Genomic DNA, 22,966 nt, shown 5'->3' on the forward strand with positions numbered 1-22,966 from the left:
GGAAAAGGGTACATTTCTGATCTTTAGTTGATTAACTTAGATAAAGAGATACTACAGGAAATGAGAGTACTTTTCTGGCAATCCCTACAGCTAGTGCATAATAGGTGTTCAGTAAATGTCTTTTCATCAAAGGACCAATACATGCTGGTACTTCCAGCCTTCAAAGGGACAATTCATGTCTCAGTCATAGGCCAGACCACAAAAGGTCTGAAATATCAGCAGAAATCCGAGAGGCAGGAACAGCCCCTCAGGTAGGAGGTTTCAAGAAATCAGGATACCAGGACAGTGAAGACCCCATGCAGCCATGTTAGGAATCTGGATTGTAAAGAGAAGATGGAGTTAGAAAGATGTCATCCAAAGCAGAGGACAAAGCCGGGCCACGACCAGGAGGACAGATCCCCATGGCATGGGTTGTATGCAAAGATCAAAGTGAGATGCCTAAGCAGCCTAGACCAGTCTGGACAGCATCCCCATGACATGGTTTGGGCAAGCAAAAATCAAGTATTATAAACAGTCATATCAAAAGCTATAGCAGAAATAGCTGAAAACCAGTAATGAAGGCATAAGGAACAGATAATTTTTATGAATCACTCTTGATTCAGAGCAATACATACCTCCTTTGGAAACGGTATATGACTCAATATTTCAATAATCCCTAGATATAGGACTTTTATCTTGAGAAACTGAACCAATATCTCAGACCAACAAGGAATAAAGAGGAAAAAGCAGTAAATAAAAGCTAACATTTACTAAGTTCTTACTATGTACATGCCAGGCACCATTCTAAAGATTTTCATGTAGAATGCATTAAAACTTCACAACAAGTTTTCACTCTTGCACCCAGGTTGGAGTGCAATGGTGCGATCTCACCTCACTGCAACCTCTGCCTCCTAGATTCAGGCAATTCTCCTGCCTCAGCCTCCCAAGTAGCTGGGATTACAGGCGCCCACCACCACGCCTGGCTAATTTTTGTATTTTTAGTACAGACATGGTTTCAACGTGTTGGCCAGGCTGGTCTCGAACTCCTGACCTCAGGTGATCCATCTGCCTCGGCCTCCCAAAGTGCTGGGATTACAGGAGTGAGCCACCACACGCAGCCTACTGTAAGTTCTAGTATCTTCATTTCACAAATGAGGAAATTGAGACAAACACAGGTGAAACAATTTGCCCATTTGACCTCAAAGCCAGTACAGTAGCTCCCCCTTCTCCTCAGGTTTATTTTCCCTAGTTTGTTACCCACAGTCCAAAAATATTACATGGAAATTTTCAGAAATAAGTAATTCATAAGTTTTAAATTGTGCTCTATTTTGAGTAGTGTGATGAAATCTCACACTGTTTCATTCTGTCTCGCTCAGAATGTGAATCATCTCTCTGTCCAGTGTATCCACCCTGTAGATGCTACCTGCCCATCTGTTAGTCACTTAGTAGCCAATTTAGTTATCAGATGAAAAATCATAGTGTATATAATGTTCGGAACTATCTGAGGTTTCACACATCCATTGTGGGTCTTGAAACTTATCCCCCATGGATAAGGGAGTGTCTACTGTATTCCTAACCATTGCTTTATTGTTCAAATAGTTGAAAGTTTGCCACATAGAACTGAAGAGAGCCTTATTTTGCACTGATCAATAGGATTCTATAAAAACCGGGGGTAAAAATTACAAAAGAGGAGGTTTCAGTTCAATATTTAAAGAAAGAGCCTAATGAACAGCCCATCATGTAACAGACTTTGGAGGCAATGAGCTTTTTGTCCAGGACGCTCAAAAGCAGAAGTTTGCACATGGTTTTGGAGGACCGGTGGAAAGTACTCTAGAGGAAGCCTTCAAGAATCTGTGGTATTGGGTAACAGATAGCTAGATAAATGTTTCCAAAACGGGTTCCGTAGACATTAGTCCTACAAGATGTTCACAAAACAAGGACTCTGTGATCAAATGACTTTGGGAAGTGCTATCTACTCTAGCCTTCTTCCCTCTCCCCGGGAGATTGGCAAGTGTATTGACATATTTAGACATCAAGATGCCCTGGAGGAAGGAAATCCTATTTCTATTTCTATTTCTATTTCTATTTCTATTTCTACACTATTTGACCTTGAGAAGTTTTTATTTCTTCCCCAACAAGGTACTCATTAACTGCCTATAGGACAAGTTTTCTACAAAATGTATTTTAGAAAATGCTATGCTAGATGATTTCTAAAATTCTTTTTAAATCTAAGATTCTGTCACAATTAAAAATCTTGTTTACTATTAAAAATTATTGTTTTTAATAACAATTAAAAATATTGTTTACTAGTTATAATATCATAAAAATATTGTTTACTAGTTATCATAAATGTAACAGGAATTTTGATTAATTCTGCCTTTATGAAAATCTTGGATATAGTATGCCATCTTATCAGATTTAGTTAATTAAATTATGCCTTAAAAAATAAATAAGTATTTTATATAAGATAATCACTATAATAAGGTAAGCCTAAGGCACAGATAACAGCACTGTCCCAAAAACCAATTGTGTAAAAGAAGCTCTACGAAACCTAGTCATTATTAAAGAGTTTAGTTCTCTAAGTTAAGGAGGAAATAATTTCCTGATTTCTAAACTTATTTACCAAATAATACAATGCTATGGTTTAATGACTAATAATTTTTATAACCTCAACACACTTATTTTAATTCTCCAAAGTTGTCAGTATTCAATTTGTACAAATTGGGTTTCTATTTGATCCTATTCAACATAAATGTGTCATTCTGCAAGTTCTTATTATGTATAAGACTCATTTTTCTCCTCTGTTTTACCAAATCTAAGCCTGGCAGGTGCAAACACTTATTGTCAAACTGTAGGATTTGTTCATACATGAATCCAACATGGCTCATGGATACATATGTAACAAACCTGCACATTGTGCACATGTACCCTAAAACCTAAAGTATAATAATAATAATAAAACTTAATTTGGTTGTTTTGCAAGGAGAGAGAAAAAGGTTTATTTTTTCTTGTCATTTCAAAATGCTAGTTTAAAAACTACTTAAATATATATTTATGTTTAAAATCCAAGGAGACTATTAAAAATGTTCTATAATGTGAAACAATACATAAATGGTACTTTTATTTTTTAACTTAGAGTCAAGTTCGCCAAATTAATTTTTTCTTGTTTCAGTCATTTAGCTAGAAAAGTTGAATAGTACAGAAAACAGCTTTTTCCAGGAGCAATTTGGCTTAACCTTTTCTGTATCAAATACAGTCTTATTGAAACTGTTCTTGTCTTTTGTTTTGTAGACTACAACAAAAAACCAAACATTTATTTGTTCTGAACTGTGAATACGGCAGTAAGAGAATATTTCTTGATATTTTACGAAATAAGTGGTGACATAATTGTTTGATAAGTGTAGGGATACCTTCATAAATATCTTTGAGTCTGGTGTAGATAAGCCTTTGAGCATTAGGCCAATTTTGTTTTCCTTTTAAAAAGATGCTTTCTGTAATTAACTAGATATCATGGAATTCATCTGTATAAGGAGCTTCAATATTTAGGCCCTCAGGTACTGATTTAAGTAGCCCAGGTGACTAAAGCAAAGTCTGGAGGTCAGGTTTACACTAACATAGAGAAGCACAGCTATACACCATATTGTCCTAAAACGAATGGGAGACCAGGTTGAAAAATATCATATTCTACATTTGTGTTTTTGGCACTGTGTGGAATCGCTATGCACTCACTTCAGCGTATGCGTACCACAAAAGGAAATGACCTGTGCTGACAGGGAGTCACAACAAGGGAATGACCGATGCTCACCTTGCCACCAGCTCCTCTGGGTTGCTCCATTTTTCACAAGGTACTTACTGGCAAAGCAAGCAGAAGGGTTTAGCTGTGAGCACTGGAGGAACTGAATTCTCTCTCTTCTCCACATATTGAACAAGAAAGGAAATTGTGGCAAGAGAACTATTCTTTAAACTCTGTGTTGCTGAGCACAGTGGCTCATGTCTGTAATCCCAGCACTTTGGGAGGCCGAGGTGGACGGATCACCTGAGGTCAGGAGTTCAAAACCAGCCTGGCTAACATGGCAAAACCCTGTCTCTACTAAATATACAAAAATTAGGAGGGCATGGGGTCAGGGCCCTGTAAACCCAGCTACTCAGGAAGCTGAGGCAGAAAAATCACTTGAACCCGGGAGGTGGAGGTTGCAATGAGCTGAGATCACACCACTGCACTCCAGCCTGGGTGACAGAGCAAGACTCTGTCTCAAAAAAAAAAAAAAAGAAAGAAAGAAGAAAAAAAAAGCTTTATATTACCCTTTGTTGTTTCTCCACAGCTAAGTTAAGTTGCTCTAGAGAACCAGAACCTAGTGTTTTTTTGTATTTGTATTTTGTATTTGTATGTATAGTATTTTTTGGTATCTTCCAAATCAACTCATATGCTACCTATGATAAAGAAGTTTGCTACTATATACTGATTGAATCTAGGACACAGGAATTGCTAATGTTAAAGTAGTGAATAGCATGCACTACTTGAAACATCATACATCCTGTAACTGTCACAATGTCAAGAGGCATAGAAAAGTCATTTTGTTAAGTAGAATCAGTAGAATCATGTTCCGTAAATATAGAGAATGAAAAGTCACTAGTTATCTTTAATTTTAATGAAAATCTTAGATATAGAATTATAACTAGTGCTCCTTCTTAATTTCCAGAAAATTATTTTCAATCTAAATGTTTTCAAAAGTGCTTTCAGAGGCTTATATCAGAAATATGTACAGATCAGCTTGTTCTTTCTTGGATATTAACATTCACATTTGCTATTAAAGGCAGAACTGAACCGTTTCCAAGATACGAAGAGACTCCTTCAAGATTATTACCGGGGAATGGAAAGTAAAATCCCAGTAGAGGACAATAAGAGATTTACTCGAATCCCTTTGGTCCAACTGGATAGTAAAGACAATTCCGAAAGCCAGCTTAGGTAAGGCAGGCTATTATATCACATTGTAATTGTTTTGAACATACAGCTTGGTGATTTAAAATTAATTACCACTAATAAAAATCACACTCCTTTAACTGCAAATCCAAGATCCAAAAAAGCTCTAATAACCAAACATGTCTTTTTTTTTTGATGTTAGTGTGTCGTTGACTTAAGACTACTAATATATATTATCCAATTTATAGGGAGTATTTACCCATTTTGCTGCAGAGATAAAATATGTTTTATGACGGAGTCATCCCACAGACTCTGCAGGTGGTATTAGGGAATATATGGTATACACAAATTCTGAATTCTGAAACACTTTTGGCCCCAATGGTTTCTGGTAAGAAATTATGAACCTCAGCCAGCGCGGTGGCTCACGCCTGTAATCCCAGCACTTTGGGAGGCCAAGGAAGGCGGATCATGAGGTCAGGAGATTGAGATCATCCTGGCTAACACAGTGAAACCCCATCTCTGCTAAAAATACAAAAAAAAAAAAATAGCCGGGCGTGGTGGCGGGTGCCTGTAGTCCCAGCTACTCAGGAGGCTGAGGCAGGAGAATGGCATGAACCTGGGAGGTGGAGCTTGCAGTGAGCCGAGATCCACCACTGCACTCTAGCCTGGGCGACAGAGGGAGACTCCGTCTGAAAAAAAAAAAAAAATTGTGAACCTCTAACACTTTTATGAAAGGACCAAAGCAGGTCTGTGTGTGTACATATTGCATTATATAAATGAAAATGAAAATGGAAGGTGTTTCGAGTCTTTTACAGATAAAGACATTGAGAAACAGTAAAGTCTCAGTAGTATGTCATAATGACCTTATGAGAGTGACTGAAGGACCTATTAATAGTCTAACATCAGATTTCTGCCAGCAAAAAAATAAACTTGGTGGTAGGATAGAAGAAAAATTTTATTTTCAGCCAAGCAAATCCTGTGCGATCTAAAAGTCTGTAAGTCATTGTTTTTGTAGATCCAATTGGTAGGGGCAAGGGAAAGGCAAAATCCCAAACTCTGAGAAATTCTGAACAGATAGAAAAGTGTCTTCTAGAAATGGGAGTTAGGAGTGCTGGTGATTCCTGTGGCATGGTTTCCAACTATAAAACATTAAGAGAGCTAAAAGTAAGAATTAAAATAAATTAAAGCAATTAAAAATAGAAATCAAAATCCATAAAAATTAAATGAATTTTAATTTGAACTAAATCAATAAAATATAGTGAAGAATTAAAACAATCCTTTTTAATAATCAGTAGGCAGGTGATAAGAAACAAAAAACATTATATCAGATATGAGGAGGGGAAAAAGAAAGTCAAATTTAAAAAAAATAATATAAAGACACTGAAGGTTAAATTTAAATCTCCAAGGGGATGAGCTATATATTTTATGTTGAAGGTAGTGTACCATATTTTTAGAAGTTTGCTCAGTCAATGCAGGTGTCAGGAGCTGTACAAACTAAATGCAAGATAATGAATATATTTTGAAGTAAGACAGATCTGGTTCGAATCCTAATTCTGTTACTCAATCAGTGTATGTAGATAAATTAAGACTATTTGTTGTCAAGTCACTCCATCTCTCTTAAGCCTCAGTTTCCTTATCTGTAAAGGAGGGTTGTTGTGAAGATTACGGAAAATAAAATCTACAAAGCATTTAATACCATATTGTGGTATCAGAAGATGAGATTGAGTCCCAGTAATGCTCAATAAATGTAGATTATTACCTATTGAATGTTCCTGCTTTGTTTCTTTTACCCTCCCTTGTTCCAAAAAGAATTTGAGATGGCCTGAACACAATATTTTATGCAGTGATCCAAAGCCCATTTCTGTTCTCTCCTGGCTTTTTCCATCTACTCCCATCACATCCCTGTCAGGCCCGTGTGTACACAAGAATATCTAAGAGTAAAAATGTGTCCCCTCTTTTTGACACAAATAGAAGGAAAATGTTCAGCAAGCTGCTGAAAGAGATCTTTGAGATTAAAAACAATTTAAAAAAATCCAGAGGCAGTATAAACCACTAGAACCATCAAAAGAGGCCACATTTCAATGTCTAGAGTGGCAGTACATTCTGTTCTCAGCACACAATAGCAAGTTAGGCATAATGGGTAAGCTGTTGATGTTGGTTAGTAGAATGAAACTGGCAAAAGAACATCCAGTTCTTATTTCCTGCGAATAACTCTGCACCAGTCTCAGCCTCAAATCACAGCTTTGGATACCTACTGGAACTATCAGTCAATCAGTATATCAACCAGCTAACCTATCAACCTGTCACATATAAAGGGAAACAAGAATAATGTTAAAAATTTTCATATATTTTGTCCACTTTATTCTTCCCAACAACCCTATAGCAATAATAATATTAGTAGTAGTATCATAAGATTATTCACAATGATAGTAATAACTCTTAGTTAATAATGAATATTTATCATAATAATTATTATATTTGTATTATTCCAAGAGGAGCTGAACCTCATAAAGTCAAATGACATGCTCAAGTTTATACCTACTAATAGTGAGAGAGCTACCTACATCAGAGTTTTTTCCAGTAAATAAATTCTAAATGCAAATTCTTTTTCTAAGTTATATGCCACCACTGCTGTCCTCCAAAGCAAGACGTTGAAAAATACATGTTGTACTGTATTAAACATCTAGAAGTGATCACAGAAGCCTTACCCTAACTTACTGAACACATGAATCACAGTCAAACTGGAGTGACAGGGATTTAGCCTTATTTGATTTTTAAAATGTAATTTAATTTGTGGGTAGACGAGTAGCAGATCCTCAATACACTGCCTTTTTAGGCACGGTGGACCGTGCCTAGGATACTGTACCAGTGATTCATTTTTCTGAATCACTGCTCTGTTCTCCAGCAACGTGAGTCTACAAAACAAATGCTTGTTCCTAGATTACTGATTCTGACTCTCCTCCTCTAGTTTCAACAAAGGCATCCTTGGAGCTGTTCTCTTCTCATTTCTTCCCCAAGCTGATAGCCCTTTGCGCTTTCTATTACTAAAGGGGGATTCCAGTCACAATAAGCATTCTACCTTGTAGATCTTTCCCTGCTTCTGTTAACCTTTGAGATCCTGGGATCCTTCTGGGATAAGATATTCCCAGAGGCAGCTCAAAAATTTCTACACAGGAGCAGCAATAAGGGAAGAGGGAGGGAGAGCTTAACTTTGTGTCCCCACAGGACTTTATAAAACAAAGAGAAAACCTTTGTGGGGGTGGTGCTGTAGGCTACCCCCACCCACCATCAAAACTTAGCTGCCTCTGTGCAGTACCCCCTTTCAGACCTCACATTAGTATTAGTCATGTGCTACTGTCAGAGGAGATCAGGTGTGTTCAATGTGGTATGGCCATGGACAGTCATGTCCTACCTTCGGTTGTGCCCTCCAGGATGCCAAATGATACTTGTCACCTTAGAGAAGTGATGCCCAGTTTTGTTTGGTTTGCTTTTTCACGACTGACTTTTTTATTTATCCTTCACGGGAAGTGTATGCTCTGGAACAAATTCCAAAGTCGCTTTTCTTTATAATGGCCATTGTCTAATCCTCTGCTTTATAATTACTGAGAATTAAGTCTGAAAATTATGGGTTTTTGTTGTTGTTTTCTTTGAGTCTCTTCTTATTAACAAGATGTTCTAGACCACAAAAATTTGAATGCAGTGTTTTATAATCTTTTCTGCATTAAAATAATTCTTTCAGGAAAACTTTGAAAATTGAGATTAAACCAAGACAGTAAAATTTACAAAGTAACGTGGTCACAAAAACAGAATTTTGTTAAGCAGAATTTTTATATCCCTTTTGCTTGTTTGTTTCTCAAAGAATTCCTCTAGTTCCTCGAATATCCATTTCTCTGGAAACAGTTACACCCAAAGCAAAAACAAAATCAGTACTGAAGGGCAAGATGGATAACTCCCTAGAAAACGTTGAGTCCAACTTTGAGGCCGATGAAAAGTTGGTCATGGACACCTGGCAGCAGGCTTCTTTAGCAGTATCTCACATGGTAAGCAGTGCTCGTTGTATTTTCTGTTAGTAATACACATTCATTAAGTACCAAGGTTGGTAATATGCTATAAGTAGAAAATTTACACAATGTTCTCAAGCACTGTAGAAAGTTGTACCTTCAAAATATTTTTTTCTGAAAGAAATAGAGAAATGTGATTCAGTCAATAAATATTTGAGATCATGAAACAAATGAACCAACATTTAGGTTATTTTCTGTGCTAGGCTCTGGTTCCACGTGCAGGGCCTAAAGACAGTCAGGAAATGTTAATGAGGTGGGTCAAGTGTAAGACAATCAGGAGGGATGGGTCTAGGGCCAAGCAGAAGTCACACCCCTGCTTGCAGGGGCACATGCAATTGCCATTTAAAAATGAGGTCTGGCATGGCCAGATTTTCCAATTTTCCAAGAAAAGCCAGACATTCAGATTTTTATGTAAAACTACTAATTTTAACATGTAAGAAACGAAATAAAAACTTTTAAAAAATATTCTGCAGAGTCAAGCAAATCACATGTCTGGCCTATAGGGCTCTAGTTGGCAACCCCTCTGCTAGGCATTTTTCCTAAGTCACCTATGGGGTGAGTATTATTATTATCCAATTTACGACGGAGAATTAAGGTTCAGAAAGGCTAAGAAACTTGCCCAAGTTCTCCTAGCAGGTAAATATCCAAATGAAATTTGAACCTAGGTCTATATGACTTCAAAGCTTATATCATTTCTACCCAAATCAAAAAAGAAAGGGGAGGCATACACATAACTTTAATCCAAGCAGAAATGCCACACCATGAAGAAGATACACACAGAGTTTAACTCAGGTGATCAATTGCTATTCCCTCATCTGCCAGGTCCTGGGTCTACCAAGATGTCTTCCCTTTTCACAACATGCCAAGCCTTCTTTGAGTTTCCATGAAATATCACGTTCAAACAGAAAGCAGCATCAACTTTCCAAAAGATTTTGTGAAAGAGGTAGAAGAGGACCTTGCATCACAGATCTCACAGCAGACAAAATTTCCAGCTGGGCACTTTCCAAGTCCCTTCTTGGCCTCTCTGCCTTCAGGCTTCTTTTTCTCCGACCTTCTCATACAAGCAGCTCAGTGTTTCCTTTCTTCCTCCCTCTCTTTCTTTTGTTCTCCCCACTTCTTTCATTTCTCCCTCTCAGAAGCAATGATAACTCCTCTCATTGTTTTTGCTTCTTTTGAAAACCATTTTAGTATGGGTTTTCACATACATAAGGAAAATGCATGAATTATAATTGCACGACTTAATGAACTTACCTAAAGTAAATACTCATGGCACCACTACCTGGAGAGAAATAGAATAAGGGCTGCACCTACCTAGTCATTCTTTGTTCCTTCCCATTTCTAACCTACTTCGAATTCTCTAAAGGGGACCACCATATTGCCTTTTTAGGAATCATTTCCTTGATGTTCTTAAGAGTTTTATTACCCAAGTCTATAGCTCTAAACACTGATGTGTAGTTTTCCTTGCGTTTGAGCTCTAGATAAATGGACTCATATCTTTTGTCTTTTTTGTGTCTTTTTTTGCTCAACTTTCTTTGTAAGATTCATCTTATATTGTTCATTTTTTGTTGCTGCATTGTGTTGCATTATATGAATGTATCACAATTTATTTAACCAGCCTGCTTTTAATAATACCTTTGGGTTTCCAATTTGGTGTTGGTATGGATACTGCTGCTGTGAATGCTTGTACATGTCTACTGGTACCCATGTGCATAGATAACTGTTGGGTATACATCTAACAATGTGTGCTATCTTCAAAGTTAGTAGACAATACTATACTTAATACCTCGGCTTTCATGGGTAGTGCTAAACCCTTTCACCGTTTCACCGAACTATCATCTTTGTCATACATTAGATGACCACTTATGTGTAAGTCTGTTGCACTGCTCCATTTGTCTATGCTTATACCAACACCACACCAATATACCATTTATTTGTTACCTGAATGAGAAAATCTTCCCATCTTGTCATCTGCCAAGAACATTTTGGATTTTCATAACTTTTTGCTTTTCCATATTAATTTTCAAATCAGCTTGTCAAGATTCACAAAAATGTTGGCTGCTGATTTTAAGGCAGTATTTATCAGATTATGAGCATTCCTTTTCATATCCTGTTTACTCTGAGAGGTTTTTTCATGAATTGTATTCTCAAATGCTTTTTCTGCCTCTATTATATAATTTTTTCTGCATTTTCTGTTAATATGAAAAATCACATTGACCAATTTTCTAATGTTAAACTTACATCACATTCCTGGAGTAAGTCCAACATTTTAATGAGACATCATCTTTCTTAAGTATTGCTGGGTTTGTTTTGTTACTACTTTGTTTGGAATTTTAGTCTTTGAGTGAGATAATGAAAGTGAGCGAGTTCTGTGATTTTCCTTTCTCCTGCTATCTTTGATGGCTTGGAGCATCCAGATAATACTAGCTTCATAAATCAAGTCTGGATATGTTTCCTCTCTATACTTTGGAAAATTTTGTGGAGGTTGGGATTATTTCTTCTTGAAATGCTTAGTAGCATTCACTAAGAGGCCATCTAGAACTAAAGTTTTATAGGAAGTTTGTAGTAGGAGTTTTTGTTGCCCTCCTCCCACCCAAGAATTATCTTTAATAGATTATGCAATGTTTCTGGGTTTGTTTCTTCTTAGAAAAAACTTCAGTTGGTTTTGGTAGATATTATTTTGCTAAGAATTTTTCCATTTCTAAATGTTTAAATTTATGGGCATGAAGTTATTTAAAATGGCCTACATTTGTGTTAATACTTGCAGTGTCTATGTGACGTTCACTTTGTCACTTCTGATGTTTATTATTCGTGCTTTTCCTCTTTTTTTAAAAATCAGCCTAGCCAGGTGTTTATCAATTATACCAGGCTTTCCAATAACTGACTTTTAACTTCATTCATTTATGTTACAATGTGTGTTTTTTTTTCTTTTCTTAATATCATTTTTTTCCTCATGCTATTTTCTTTGGGTTTACTTTGCCGTTCTTTCCCTAGGGATTTGAGATAGATCATAGTTTATTAGTATCCAGTCTTTTTTTTCTAACATACACATTTGCTACTCTAAAGTTTCCTCTGTGACTTACTTTAGCTTCATCTCAAAAAGTTTCTAATATGTTACTTCTATCATCGAATTCAAAGCATTATAGAAATATATTTTTAATTTTCTTTTTTAATCTTCTTTTGGTTGTTTTTCCTTTATTTATTTATTTACATTTATTTTTTATTCTAGATTCAGGGATTACATGCACAGGTTTGTTACATGGCTGTTTTTTGTATGATATTTCTTTCTTGATAATTTTTTAAACAATATTTATTTGCTTTTTTAAATCAACACAAATTATATATATTTATTATGTACAACATGGTGTTTTGAAATACATACACATCGTAAAATGGCTAAATTAAGCTAATTAACACATGCATTATTACATACACTTATCATTTTTTTGTAGTGAGAACACTTAAAATCTCTGTTACCAATTTTAAAGACAGTACATTGTTATTAACTATAGTCACTATGTTGTAAAACAGATCTCTTGAACTTATTCCTCTTAACTTAAATTTGTATCCTTTGCTCAGCATCTCTTCAACCTCACTCCACCCCACCCCTAGCACTTGTTAACCATCATTTTACTCTGTAATTTTATAAGGTCAACTCTTTAGATTTTGCATATAAGTGAGATCATGGTATATTTGTGTTTCTGTGCCTGGCTTCTTACATTTAGCATAGTGTCCTCCAGGATTATCCACATTTTTGTAAAATGACAGGATTTCCTTCTTTTTTGAAGCCAAATAGTATTCCATTATGTATATATATATCATGTTTTTTTGTTCATTCATTAATGAACACATAGATTGATTTTATATCTCAGCTATTTTTAGTAATATTGTAATAAACCTGGGAGTGTAGATATCTCTTCAATACATTCTTTAATGCTCATCATCACTGGCCATCAGAGAAGTGCAAATCAAAACCACAGTGAGATACCATCTCACACCATTAAAAAGTCAGGAAACAACAGGTGCTGGAGAGGATGTGGAGAAATAGGAACACTTTTACACTGTTGGTGGGACTGTAAACTAGTTCAGCCATTGTGGAAGTCAGTGTGGCGATTCCTCAGGGATCTAGAACTAGAAATACCATTTGACCCAGCCTTCCTATTACTGGGTATATACCCGAAGGACTATAAATCATGCTGCTATAAAGACACATGCACACGTATGTTTATTGCGGCACTATTCACAATAGCAAAGACTTGGAACCAACCCAAATGTCCAACAACGATAGACTGGATTAAGAAAATGTGGCACATATACACCATGAAATACTATGCAGACATAAAAAATGATGAGTTCATGTCCTTTTTAGGGACATGGATGAAACTGGAAATCATCATTCTCAGTAAACTATCACAAGGACAAAAAACCAAACACAGCATGTTCTCACTCATAGGTGGGAATGGAACAATGAGAACACATGGACATAGGAAGGGGAACATCACACTCTGGGGACTGTTGTGGGGTGGGGGGAGGGGGGAGGGATAGCATTAGGAGATACACCTAATGCTAAATGACAAGTTAATGGGTGCAGCACACCAACATGGCACATGGATACATATGTAACAAACCTGCACATTGCGCACATGTACCCTAAAACTTAAAGTACAATAATAAAAATAAAATAAAAAAGTAAAAAAAAATAAAACCATAATGAAATATTACTTCACATCTGTTACAATGACTGTTATTAACAAGGTGAAAGATAAGTAATGCTGGTGAGGATGTGGAGAAAAGAAAATCATTGCACACTATAGGGGAAGTATAAATTAGCATAATGATTAGGTAAACAGTGTGAAAGTTTCTTTAAAAAACAAAAATAGAACTACCATATTCCAGTAATCTCACCACTATATATTTAAAGGAAATAATTTTCAAAATAATATGTTGTTTTCTGGCTTGATTACATTTTATTCGTGGAGCATATTCTCATAAAAGTTTTTGAAGTTGCCTTATGGTCAGTTTTTGAAATGTTACATGTGTACTTGAAATATATTCATTTAAGTGTTTAGTGTACATATTGTACTTGTTTATATACAAATATTTTGATATATTGTTTTATTATGTATTTTAAATATATATTAGATATCATTATTTAAATCTAATTTTTCTCATTTGTTTTCTCCTTTGAATTATCTAGAGAGTTATAATAAGATCATCTGTAGTTCGGTCAATTTGCTTTATGTATATTTAAGACAAATTGGGAAAATATAGATTTTAAATCGTTAAATCTTTCTGGTGAATTGGACCTTTTCTTATTATGAAATAATCTTCTGCATATATAGTGCTTTTGTTTTGTAAATTATACTTTTAGATATTGTTAATATGTCATATCTTTTCATCCTTTCATTTTCATCTTCTCTGTGTCTTTTCTTTTCTGCTTTTTTTCCCCTCTGTAAGTTTGGTCATCATGTATTGTTACTAGTCTCTTAGCAGTTACCCTAGGAATTACACCATGAATTAGTGGCTCCTCAAAGTCTATTATTTGGTCAATAATTCATGGTGTTATTTCTAGGGTAGCCACTAAGTGATTTAGTGTGTGCTATTTCCAAGCTAACATGGGGGAAAGATGAAATTTAAAATATTCAATCCAAAAGAAGCAAAGAAAAGAGGACAGAAAAAATATTCAGGACAAGCAATACAAATAGAAAGTACAGAGAAGATGGTAGATTTATAGCCCAAATATATCTACGACTACATTAAATGTAAATGGGCAAAATGAACTAGATGAAAGAAAATAAGTATTAGATTTTTTATAAATGGGATATGATGTATATAAGGATACTAAAATGATTTTTCATTATTGACCTAAGAGAAGAAGGGGTTAGTGTGATCATCTCCACTTGCCATCATAGAATCTCACACCCTTGACCTTCTTTAGGTCTTCAGCGTTAGTTTCTATCTTGATTCCTGACCAGTTAATTGTCTCTTTCCTGAAGTCCTAGCCATCTGTAATCGTGTGCTCTTTCTATTCTCATAGCAGTTATTGTCTTTCCTACTCATTTGGCTCTTAGTATCTAGGTTTCTGTTGTTGTTGTTGTTGTTTTGTAATTTGTATCTTGTTAGTTGTTAGTCTGAATACTTAACTAGATTCTAAAACTTTTTGTATACCTTGGACCTAGCATAATGCCCACATCAAACATAATATAATAATAAGCCCTCAATATAGTCTTGAGGTGCTGCTGCTGCTATGCTGATGATGCTGATGTCAATATTAATGATGACATTAGTGACAATAATGATCATAGCAGAGACCACAACTACCAAGCACCAGAAAGTGGGAAACCAGATGTAGAAGCTCTAGAAAAAAATGAGTTATTCTTATTGTTAAATGAGCAACGTAGACATAATCTACAAGTCTTATGAATCCCATTAAGATTACCTGAGAAAATGACACTGAAAAATAGTATATTCTTAGAAAGGGAGGATCATATAGCTATGCCTCTTGATTAAGCTGATATGATTTTAGGAAAATCACTTAACCTCTCTAATTCTTCAGTGCTATATCTGTAATATTGGAGATAGTCTACCTTTCCTTTATTGAATGGCTGAAAAAATCCAATGAAATAATGTATGTAAAGTGTTTTAGAAACTATAAATTTTAACTTATTATGTTAAGAAATGTATTCAAAATTGTACCCTTTTCCTTGTGGACTTTTAAAAATCTTATAGAAAGCGTAGGAAAATGGACTGCTTAGTAATTAATATTACTAACAATCATATTTGAATACTGCTTGACTTTGATGTCACACAATCTTAAGGCAACTTTGAATTTCTAATGAAACAGGTGCGATTCACTAAATTGTTGTGGGGCAAACAGCACCAGCTGAGATTAGTGCAACTAAAAATGAGAGCACTTTAACACAGGCTTTTTTCTACACAGCAGTTTTACCAGGAGCTATCCATTTAGTAGACTATGTTAATTTTTGGCAAAACTTTCTTCTAATTAGCGGGTATGCAGTGATTTCAAAGAAACAAGTCATATTTTTAACACCCACAATGTCAAGGCATTATGTCTAAAGTTCTCTCCAGCTTTATAAGCTAGATTGCTGAATGAATTGTGAATTACGTTAATTTTTGATAGCAACCCAGAGGTCTTTGAGGGAAGTGGACCAGAAAAATTCAGACGATTATTATACATAATTATGCAGGTAATTATGATAATTATCATCATCACAAAGTTGTTTACAAAGTAGAAAAATCCAATTTTGAAGAAAATTGCTAACTTACAGTGCTTTGCAGGAACCGATTAAAAATTGAATTGCTTGCAATTTAGGGGAAGAATTTTAGCAAGTCTGCTTTCAGCTTTACTAAGAACTTGCAAGTACAGTATCTGGTATTCATTTTTATCAAAAGGGCATCTGATAAAAAAAAAGAAAGAAAAGAAAAAGCAAAGGCAGAAAGAAAGAAAAAGACAAAAAACACACACACAAGAAATCTGCTTGCTCTCTGAAACCTTTCTGTATTCCTCCAAGATTCTGTTGATACTGAAGAAGCTGAGGGTGCATTCTGTGGAATATGATTCTTTTGAAAGAAAGTCCATTGATTATTAAGCACCTACTGGGCATCCCCTTTGAGCACAGCACAGATACTGAAAGCTATGAAGAATAAAAAGAAGTAGGACTGGTTTAGCTCTGGGAAGCATGACGCCCCTTTGGACGGTGGGGCAAGATTTAACACTCACAGAACACTTGGGAACAGTTACATGCTGCCATGGGGTATGGAGTGTGGCAGAATTTTGGAGAAGGCAGGAACTGGCTGGTCTATCTCACCCACAAAAGTGTAATAGTCTTTGAGAGTAGAGGTTATGCCTTATTCATTTTTCTATTCACCTTCATTAATCTTTCTCTTTGTCTTCTCATCCTCTCACCCCATTCTCCCCAGAAATTATAATTAAATAAGCCCTCAATAACCCCCATTTTTCACCAATTGCTTTATTGAGATTTTAGAGTTTTAAACCCTATGTTGCTACTGCCTCCACAATATCTGTGTGTGTGCGTGCGCATGTGTGTGTGTTGTTTCTACCTTTGGGATTCTTTCCTGGGTTCTCATTTCTTGGGGTGACACTCATAAGCAACCTTCGCCTCCCCAGGGGCAGCTGAACTTATTGCAAAATGTCCAGTATTTCTAACTGCAAGTACAACCCCAGTGACACAAGCCTCAAGACAAGAGTGTACATATATATAATCTTAATTTACAAATAATAATTGCATACATTTATAAAGTACAATGTGAAGTTTTGATGTCTGTATACATTGTGGGATGATTGAATCAAGCTAATTACCATATCTATTACCTCACTTATTATTTTTGTGGTTAGAACATTGAAAATTTACTTTTAGCAATTTTGAAATATACATTATTATTAACTATAGTCACCGTGCTGGGCAAGATGTCACCAGAGCTTATTCCTCTTATCTAACTGAAACTTAGTACCCTTTGACCAACATCTCCCCTTTCCCTGTCCCACCTACTCACTCACCCCAGCCCCTGGTAACCCTCTTGTACATTCTACTTCTATGCTTTGACTTTTTAAGATTCTACAAATAAGTGAGATCATGCAGTATTTGCCTTTCTTGCCTGGCTTATTTTGCTTAGCATAATGTCCTCCAGGTTCATCTGTGTTGTCATGAGACAAGGTTTTTCTGCTGCCTGAAGTGCAGAGCCAGCCACAGAGGAGAGGTGGAGGGATACCTGCAGTTTCTGACCCGGTGGGTGGGAAAGGACAGAGCTTCTCCATTCAGCACTTAGAATGAGGTGACAGAACAACTAATCTCAAGCCAGGACACTTGTGAGAATGAAAGGAGGTGCTTGGTGGAATGCAGAGAAGCTGAAAGTCAGCCCAGCAGAGGAAGCTAAGAACCTTGGGGTTAGCCTGTGGAATGGGTCAACCTCACAAATGCTGAGTCTTTTGGGGGTGATATTTAGTGCTCAAGTAGAATAGAAGCCCAGGATTCAACTGTCCATGACCCAATTAACACAGGGCATGTAGTTCCAAAAATTGGCTGTTGCTGAGGGTGATGAATATATGTATGTAGAAACCACAAACATACATACCCAGAACATAAACAAATACACTTCTGCAGGATTAAAATTTTGTGAATGCAAATAAAAGAAAAAAATGTAACAACAACAAAAAAAAAAAACCTCTGTAGGGGATCAGTTATCAAAAAAGGTTAAGAAACACTGATACAGGGAAATACCCTGGATTGGAAGTCAAGAGATTAAAGCAACTGAGAAGTATAAATGTGTGTCTGAGATTTAAAAGAAAGGAAATTTCGCATAACCATGGAGTTGTGACGCTCCAGAGGTGGCAGTGAGGAAACATAAGGATGATTTGCAGGTGGGCTTGAGAAAGTGAGCAGCCTCCACACAGATGGTGGTAGAGAAGCCGCATCTTGCGACAGGGCCAGGTTTCCACTTAAGTAGAACATGGTGGGGTGTGTTTTGTAAAGTTTGAGGACATGGGTACAATTGTTTACAGTGGATTAAGGTTTCAACAGAATTTAGTAATGACTACATCCAAATGGTTACCATATTTTATAAATGCTACATTAACTGAAATATTGCTGTTATGCAACCAGGTGGCTGCTGAAATTCATCAGAGGCTCATGGAAGAAGAAAAAGAAAACCAGCCAGCAGACCCCAAAGAAAAATCTCCTCAGATGGGTACAAATAAAAAAGTCAAGAAGGAGCCAACCAAGAAAAAACAGGAAGACAAAAAACCCAAAGGTATTTATGGTTTTAGCACTCAGAACCCTGGATGCCTAAACCTCTCCTTGGTAGAAAACAAGCATTTAACTAGACACATTATTAGCCTCTAAGCCACTAAAATACTACTCATTAGGTTTAAACTAGAGACCCAGGCTTCTATGATTTGTGGTGTTAGTGGCAAATCACATTGCATACCAAGCTCACCTAACTTGTTTAACCAAATAGCCAGATGTACTCAGGGTAAAATAAACCTCAAAGACAGTTTTGAAATGTTAAAAGAACTTCCAGGATGGTACTATGTCATCCGAAAAGTCTGTGCAGAAAGGCTAACCCTGCAGTAACAAAGAGAAGTTTAAAAGCTATGTTTTTAAAAGCTATGTGTATGTTTCAGGGGCAAGTCCTTTTCTCCTGGAGGCCTCCTGCCTAAATCCCTGGCTCAGTAGCATGAGGGAAAACAAAGAGTTGAGAAAATACATCTTGAAAGAGATCCCTAATTAACCTTAGGAATGAATAGCTTTGTCATCAACAGTACCCTCCCTCTCTGAAGTGGAATCCTGGGAAGCAAATGAGCAGAACTCACTCCACTCATAGATTGTCTGTGATATGTTTATTATACACCTGCTATGTGAAATGCTCTAGATGGATGCCAAGAACACAATAGTAAATTAAAAACAAAACCAAAAATCACAACCACAGTCCCTGCCCTAATCCAGCTATAGTCTTGCAGTAGAGAGACATGTGACCATTGTGCTTTGATAGGGGAGGTACAAGTACCTTAAGAACAAGGTCTCCCTTCTCCGTCCGATGGCTTAGAAGACTCTTCTTAGATGGAGAACATTCAAGCAGCCAGGAATGGGAATTAAAGGAAAGCACTGAGGATGGAGGAAGGAGTGGGTCAGTGGCACTTGAAGGAAGGGGAAGAGTATTACCTCGATAAAGAACACACCACTTTAGTCCATCTCAAGTGGCAGGAATAAGGGAAGTGCTTCTGTTGACTTTAATGGAGTAACTGTTGGGGTCTGATCCCTTAATTTTACAGATGATAAAACAGAAATCCAGAGAGATTAATCTCTCCTTCATCTATAACTTACATACACATCTATTATTGCAACATATTACAATTTCTTTGTTTACAGTGTCTTCTTTACAAGATTTGAACCCTTCGAGGTCAGACCCTCAAGAAAGATTAGTTGAACTGAAAATAGAGCTATGTAAATGGGCCCTGCAACTAGAATCATATTGCCATAGCCCATGGGTAAATCCTTTGATAAGTACTGACAAATTTATATTTTCTAATTCTCTTATATAATCACTGATGTACTTATAGTTAAGTTCTAATTAAAATATAATTAAATTAGCCAGGAGCAGTGCCTCACACCTGTAATCCTGCACTTTGGGAGGCCAAGGCAGGTGGACTGCTTGAGCCCAGGAGTTCGAGATCGGCCTGAGCATAATGACAAAACTCTGTCTTTACAAAAAAATACAATAAAATAGCTGGGTATGGTGGCACACATCTGCAGTCCCAGCTGCTGGGGAGGCTGAGGTGGAAAGATTGCCTGAGCTTGGGAGGTCGAGGCTGCAGTGAACCATGAACATGCAATTGCGCTCCAGCCTGGGTGATAGAGCAAGACTGTCTCAAAAAATAATAATCATATTTAAACAGATTATAGATTCTTGACTATCACCCGCATTTCACCCACATCTTCTTGAGGTTTTTCTCGTATCTTCTTTTTTGGTGAAGATCTAGGAAACACTTTGCTAATAGAAGTTATCCCTTATAGAGTGGTAATTCTGCAGGTGTCTAATGGGGTCAGCACTACGTTGGGATTTGCTACTTTCTGTCCCCAAACTCTGGATTTCACTATGTTTGGAAACCAACCATCTTTGCACTTGCTACATACCTTATTGTTTAATTATACTACACAAATTGGGTGTTTTTATATGAGTCCAGCCCAGGAACCATACAGAGGATTTTCAAGGAAAAATTCAATATTTCATCACACATGCTGGGAGGACCAAGGTTTCATTGTTTCCAAATCACTAGAGGTTTATAGCTTAACAAATTTTGCTTTGTGCTCATTCTGTCCAAGTACTATGTGCATTCCTTTGTATTTTGTTAGTTTACTCAGCATGTTTCATTGCCCTTTCAGGTAAATCACCACCTATGGCAGAAGCAACTCCTGTCATAGTAACAACAGAGGAAATTGCTGAAATCGAAAGGAAAAATGAACTGAGGGTCAAAATAAAAGAAGAACACCTCGCTGCCTTGCAATTTGAAGGTAGCGATTGAAACGACTAAGATGATGCTTTTCAGTAGAAAGGAGACCAGTAGCCAAACAGCCCACAACTGGCTCGTCAATTGCCTCAGACCACGTCTATGAGAACATACAGCAAAGAGGTTGAAAAGCGCAATATTCAGTTGACTGTTTTCGTTTGACCACATGAGGACTAGATTTGAGTGTTGCATGAGTCAGATGTTTTGGCATCACCTAATCAGTCTTAACTGATGGCAGGATCTCAAAAAGAACCAAAAAGAATTTGGGAATGGGTTAGAAAAAGCAATAGCAGTAATTAAAATCTCATAAAACAGAAACAAAAGAAAATGTTGAAAGTTTGTATGATTTTACAGGTTTAGATAGGGACTACCTAAAGTAAGTGGTTTTATATTACAGTAAGAATAATTTAGGTCCCTCATTAGGAAAATAACATTTTAACTAAAGGCTAACAGGCCCTGAAAATGAGTTCTTGGGAACAAAGGCCATAGGAGAGCCAGTCATGTATCTATTATGTTCAGGGGTGTTCTTCTCTATAGGAGCAATGACTCCGCAAAACATATTCTCCTTATGGCTCTCCTAATTGTCTTGCAATGCAATTCTAAATGAAATCTGAAAAGATCAGGAAACTGAGCAAACATATCCTAAGGGAAATAAACATGGTCAATATACAAGATGACAAAACCACCAAAATGCGGCATGGGGTATGCCGAGACAACTTTAACTACTCAGGGACTGTTAACTACTAAGGATGTTTTCCATCCCTTGTTTCTCTCATTTTCTCTCCCCTGTCCTCCCCATCTTACTACCACCCACTTCTACAACCCCAACAATAAAATCTGAAGTCAGTTGAACACAGGGAGACTGTGGCATCAGGCGAATCCAGGACAGATGCATCTCCCCTATTGCCTGCCCTGCATCTGATTTCAGTGGTTTTCAGTATACTTCATCTTTCAGTTCATTCCGTACATGATCCTTAGTGTAGCAAAATTCATTTATTCATATAACAAATGATTATTGACTTTCCACTCTGTGCCAAGTCCTGTGATAGTTGCTGGAGACACACATTTATATGTACAAAAATAAACAAAAAATAAAACTCAGTCTCAAGGAAGAGAAATGCAATCACTGTTGCATGTTGACCTGTTGACAGCTGGGCCTGTAGTCACAGCTACTGAATAGATTGAGGTGAAGGATCAATTGTGTTTGAATCCAGCCTGGGCAACACAGTGAGATCCTGTCTCAAAAAAAATGTGATATTGGTGGCGGGCATATGGAGCAAAGGGGACATGAGGGGAGTTCCTGACTTACCAGAGGAACTAATTCTTGAGCGGAATTGGAAGACTATGGAGAAGTTTTTCCAGGGGAAAAATTGGCATGAGAATGAAGAGAAGTATTACGTGCCATGGCAGAGAGAGGGGTAAGAGGCATATCAGCTTGTGAGTAGCTTAGGAGCATGAGGCATATTCTGGGAAGGAGCAACTTGGGAGATGGGGAGGCCAGACCATGGAGGGTTATCTAGGCACTGCCAAGAATGTTCGATTCTTCCCTGGTGGCAACTGGGAGCTAGTGAAAAATTATGAGCAGTTAAAGTGATTATGATCACATCTGCAGGTAAGATAAATTACTCTGGATAGTGTGGAGGTGGATTTGGATTTGAGGTGGGGGAAGAAAGTTAGAAAAAGCAGGATTGAGGCTATTGCAACAGTTTAAGTGAGAGATAATCAGCACCCAAACGAGGTGGTGATGATGAAAAAAAGCCAAAAAGAGAAACTGGAAAAATTTTGGAGATAAAATCCACCAACCAAATTATGTGCCAAGATCAGTAATAGGCCCGGGGGCACATGGAGTTTCCCCTGATTTTAGTGGTGCTGAGAAATACAATGGCAGTGCCACCGCAGGTTCTAAAGTAAGTAGACAAGCAAGAGACTTTGTCCCCAACTCCCTTTTCAAAATTCAGAAAT

The 22,966-nt window shown here is 36.8% G+C and overlaps 1 protein-coding gene across 1 annotated transcript in view; it reads left to right on the forward strand.

Moving 5' to 3' along the window:
- Positions 1–22,966, forward strand: part of SPEF2 (sperm flagellar 2) — a 187,990-nt gene that overhangs the window by 126,569 nt on the left and 38,455 nt on the right. Inside the window, exons 25-28 of the mRNA XM_030813964.1 lie at positions 4,794–4,945; positions 8,760–8,940; positions 18,600–18,747; positions 20,880–21,008. Coding sequence (XP_030669824.1) covers positions 4,794–4,945; positions 8,760–8,940; positions 18,600–18,747; positions 20,880–21,008 — 610 coding nt within the window. The remainder of the gene's footprint in view (positions 1–4,793; positions 4,946–8,759; positions 8,941–18,599; positions 18,748–20,879; positions 21,009–22,966) is intronic.

This window comes from Nomascus leucogenys, chromosome 6 (assembly GCF_006542625.1).
Source record: "Nomascus leucogenys isolate Asia chromosome 6, Asia_NLE_v1, whole genome shotgun sequence".
Classification (NCBI taxonomy): Eukaryota; Metazoa; Chordata; class Mammalia; order Primates; family Hylobatidae; genus Nomascus; species Nomascus leucogenys.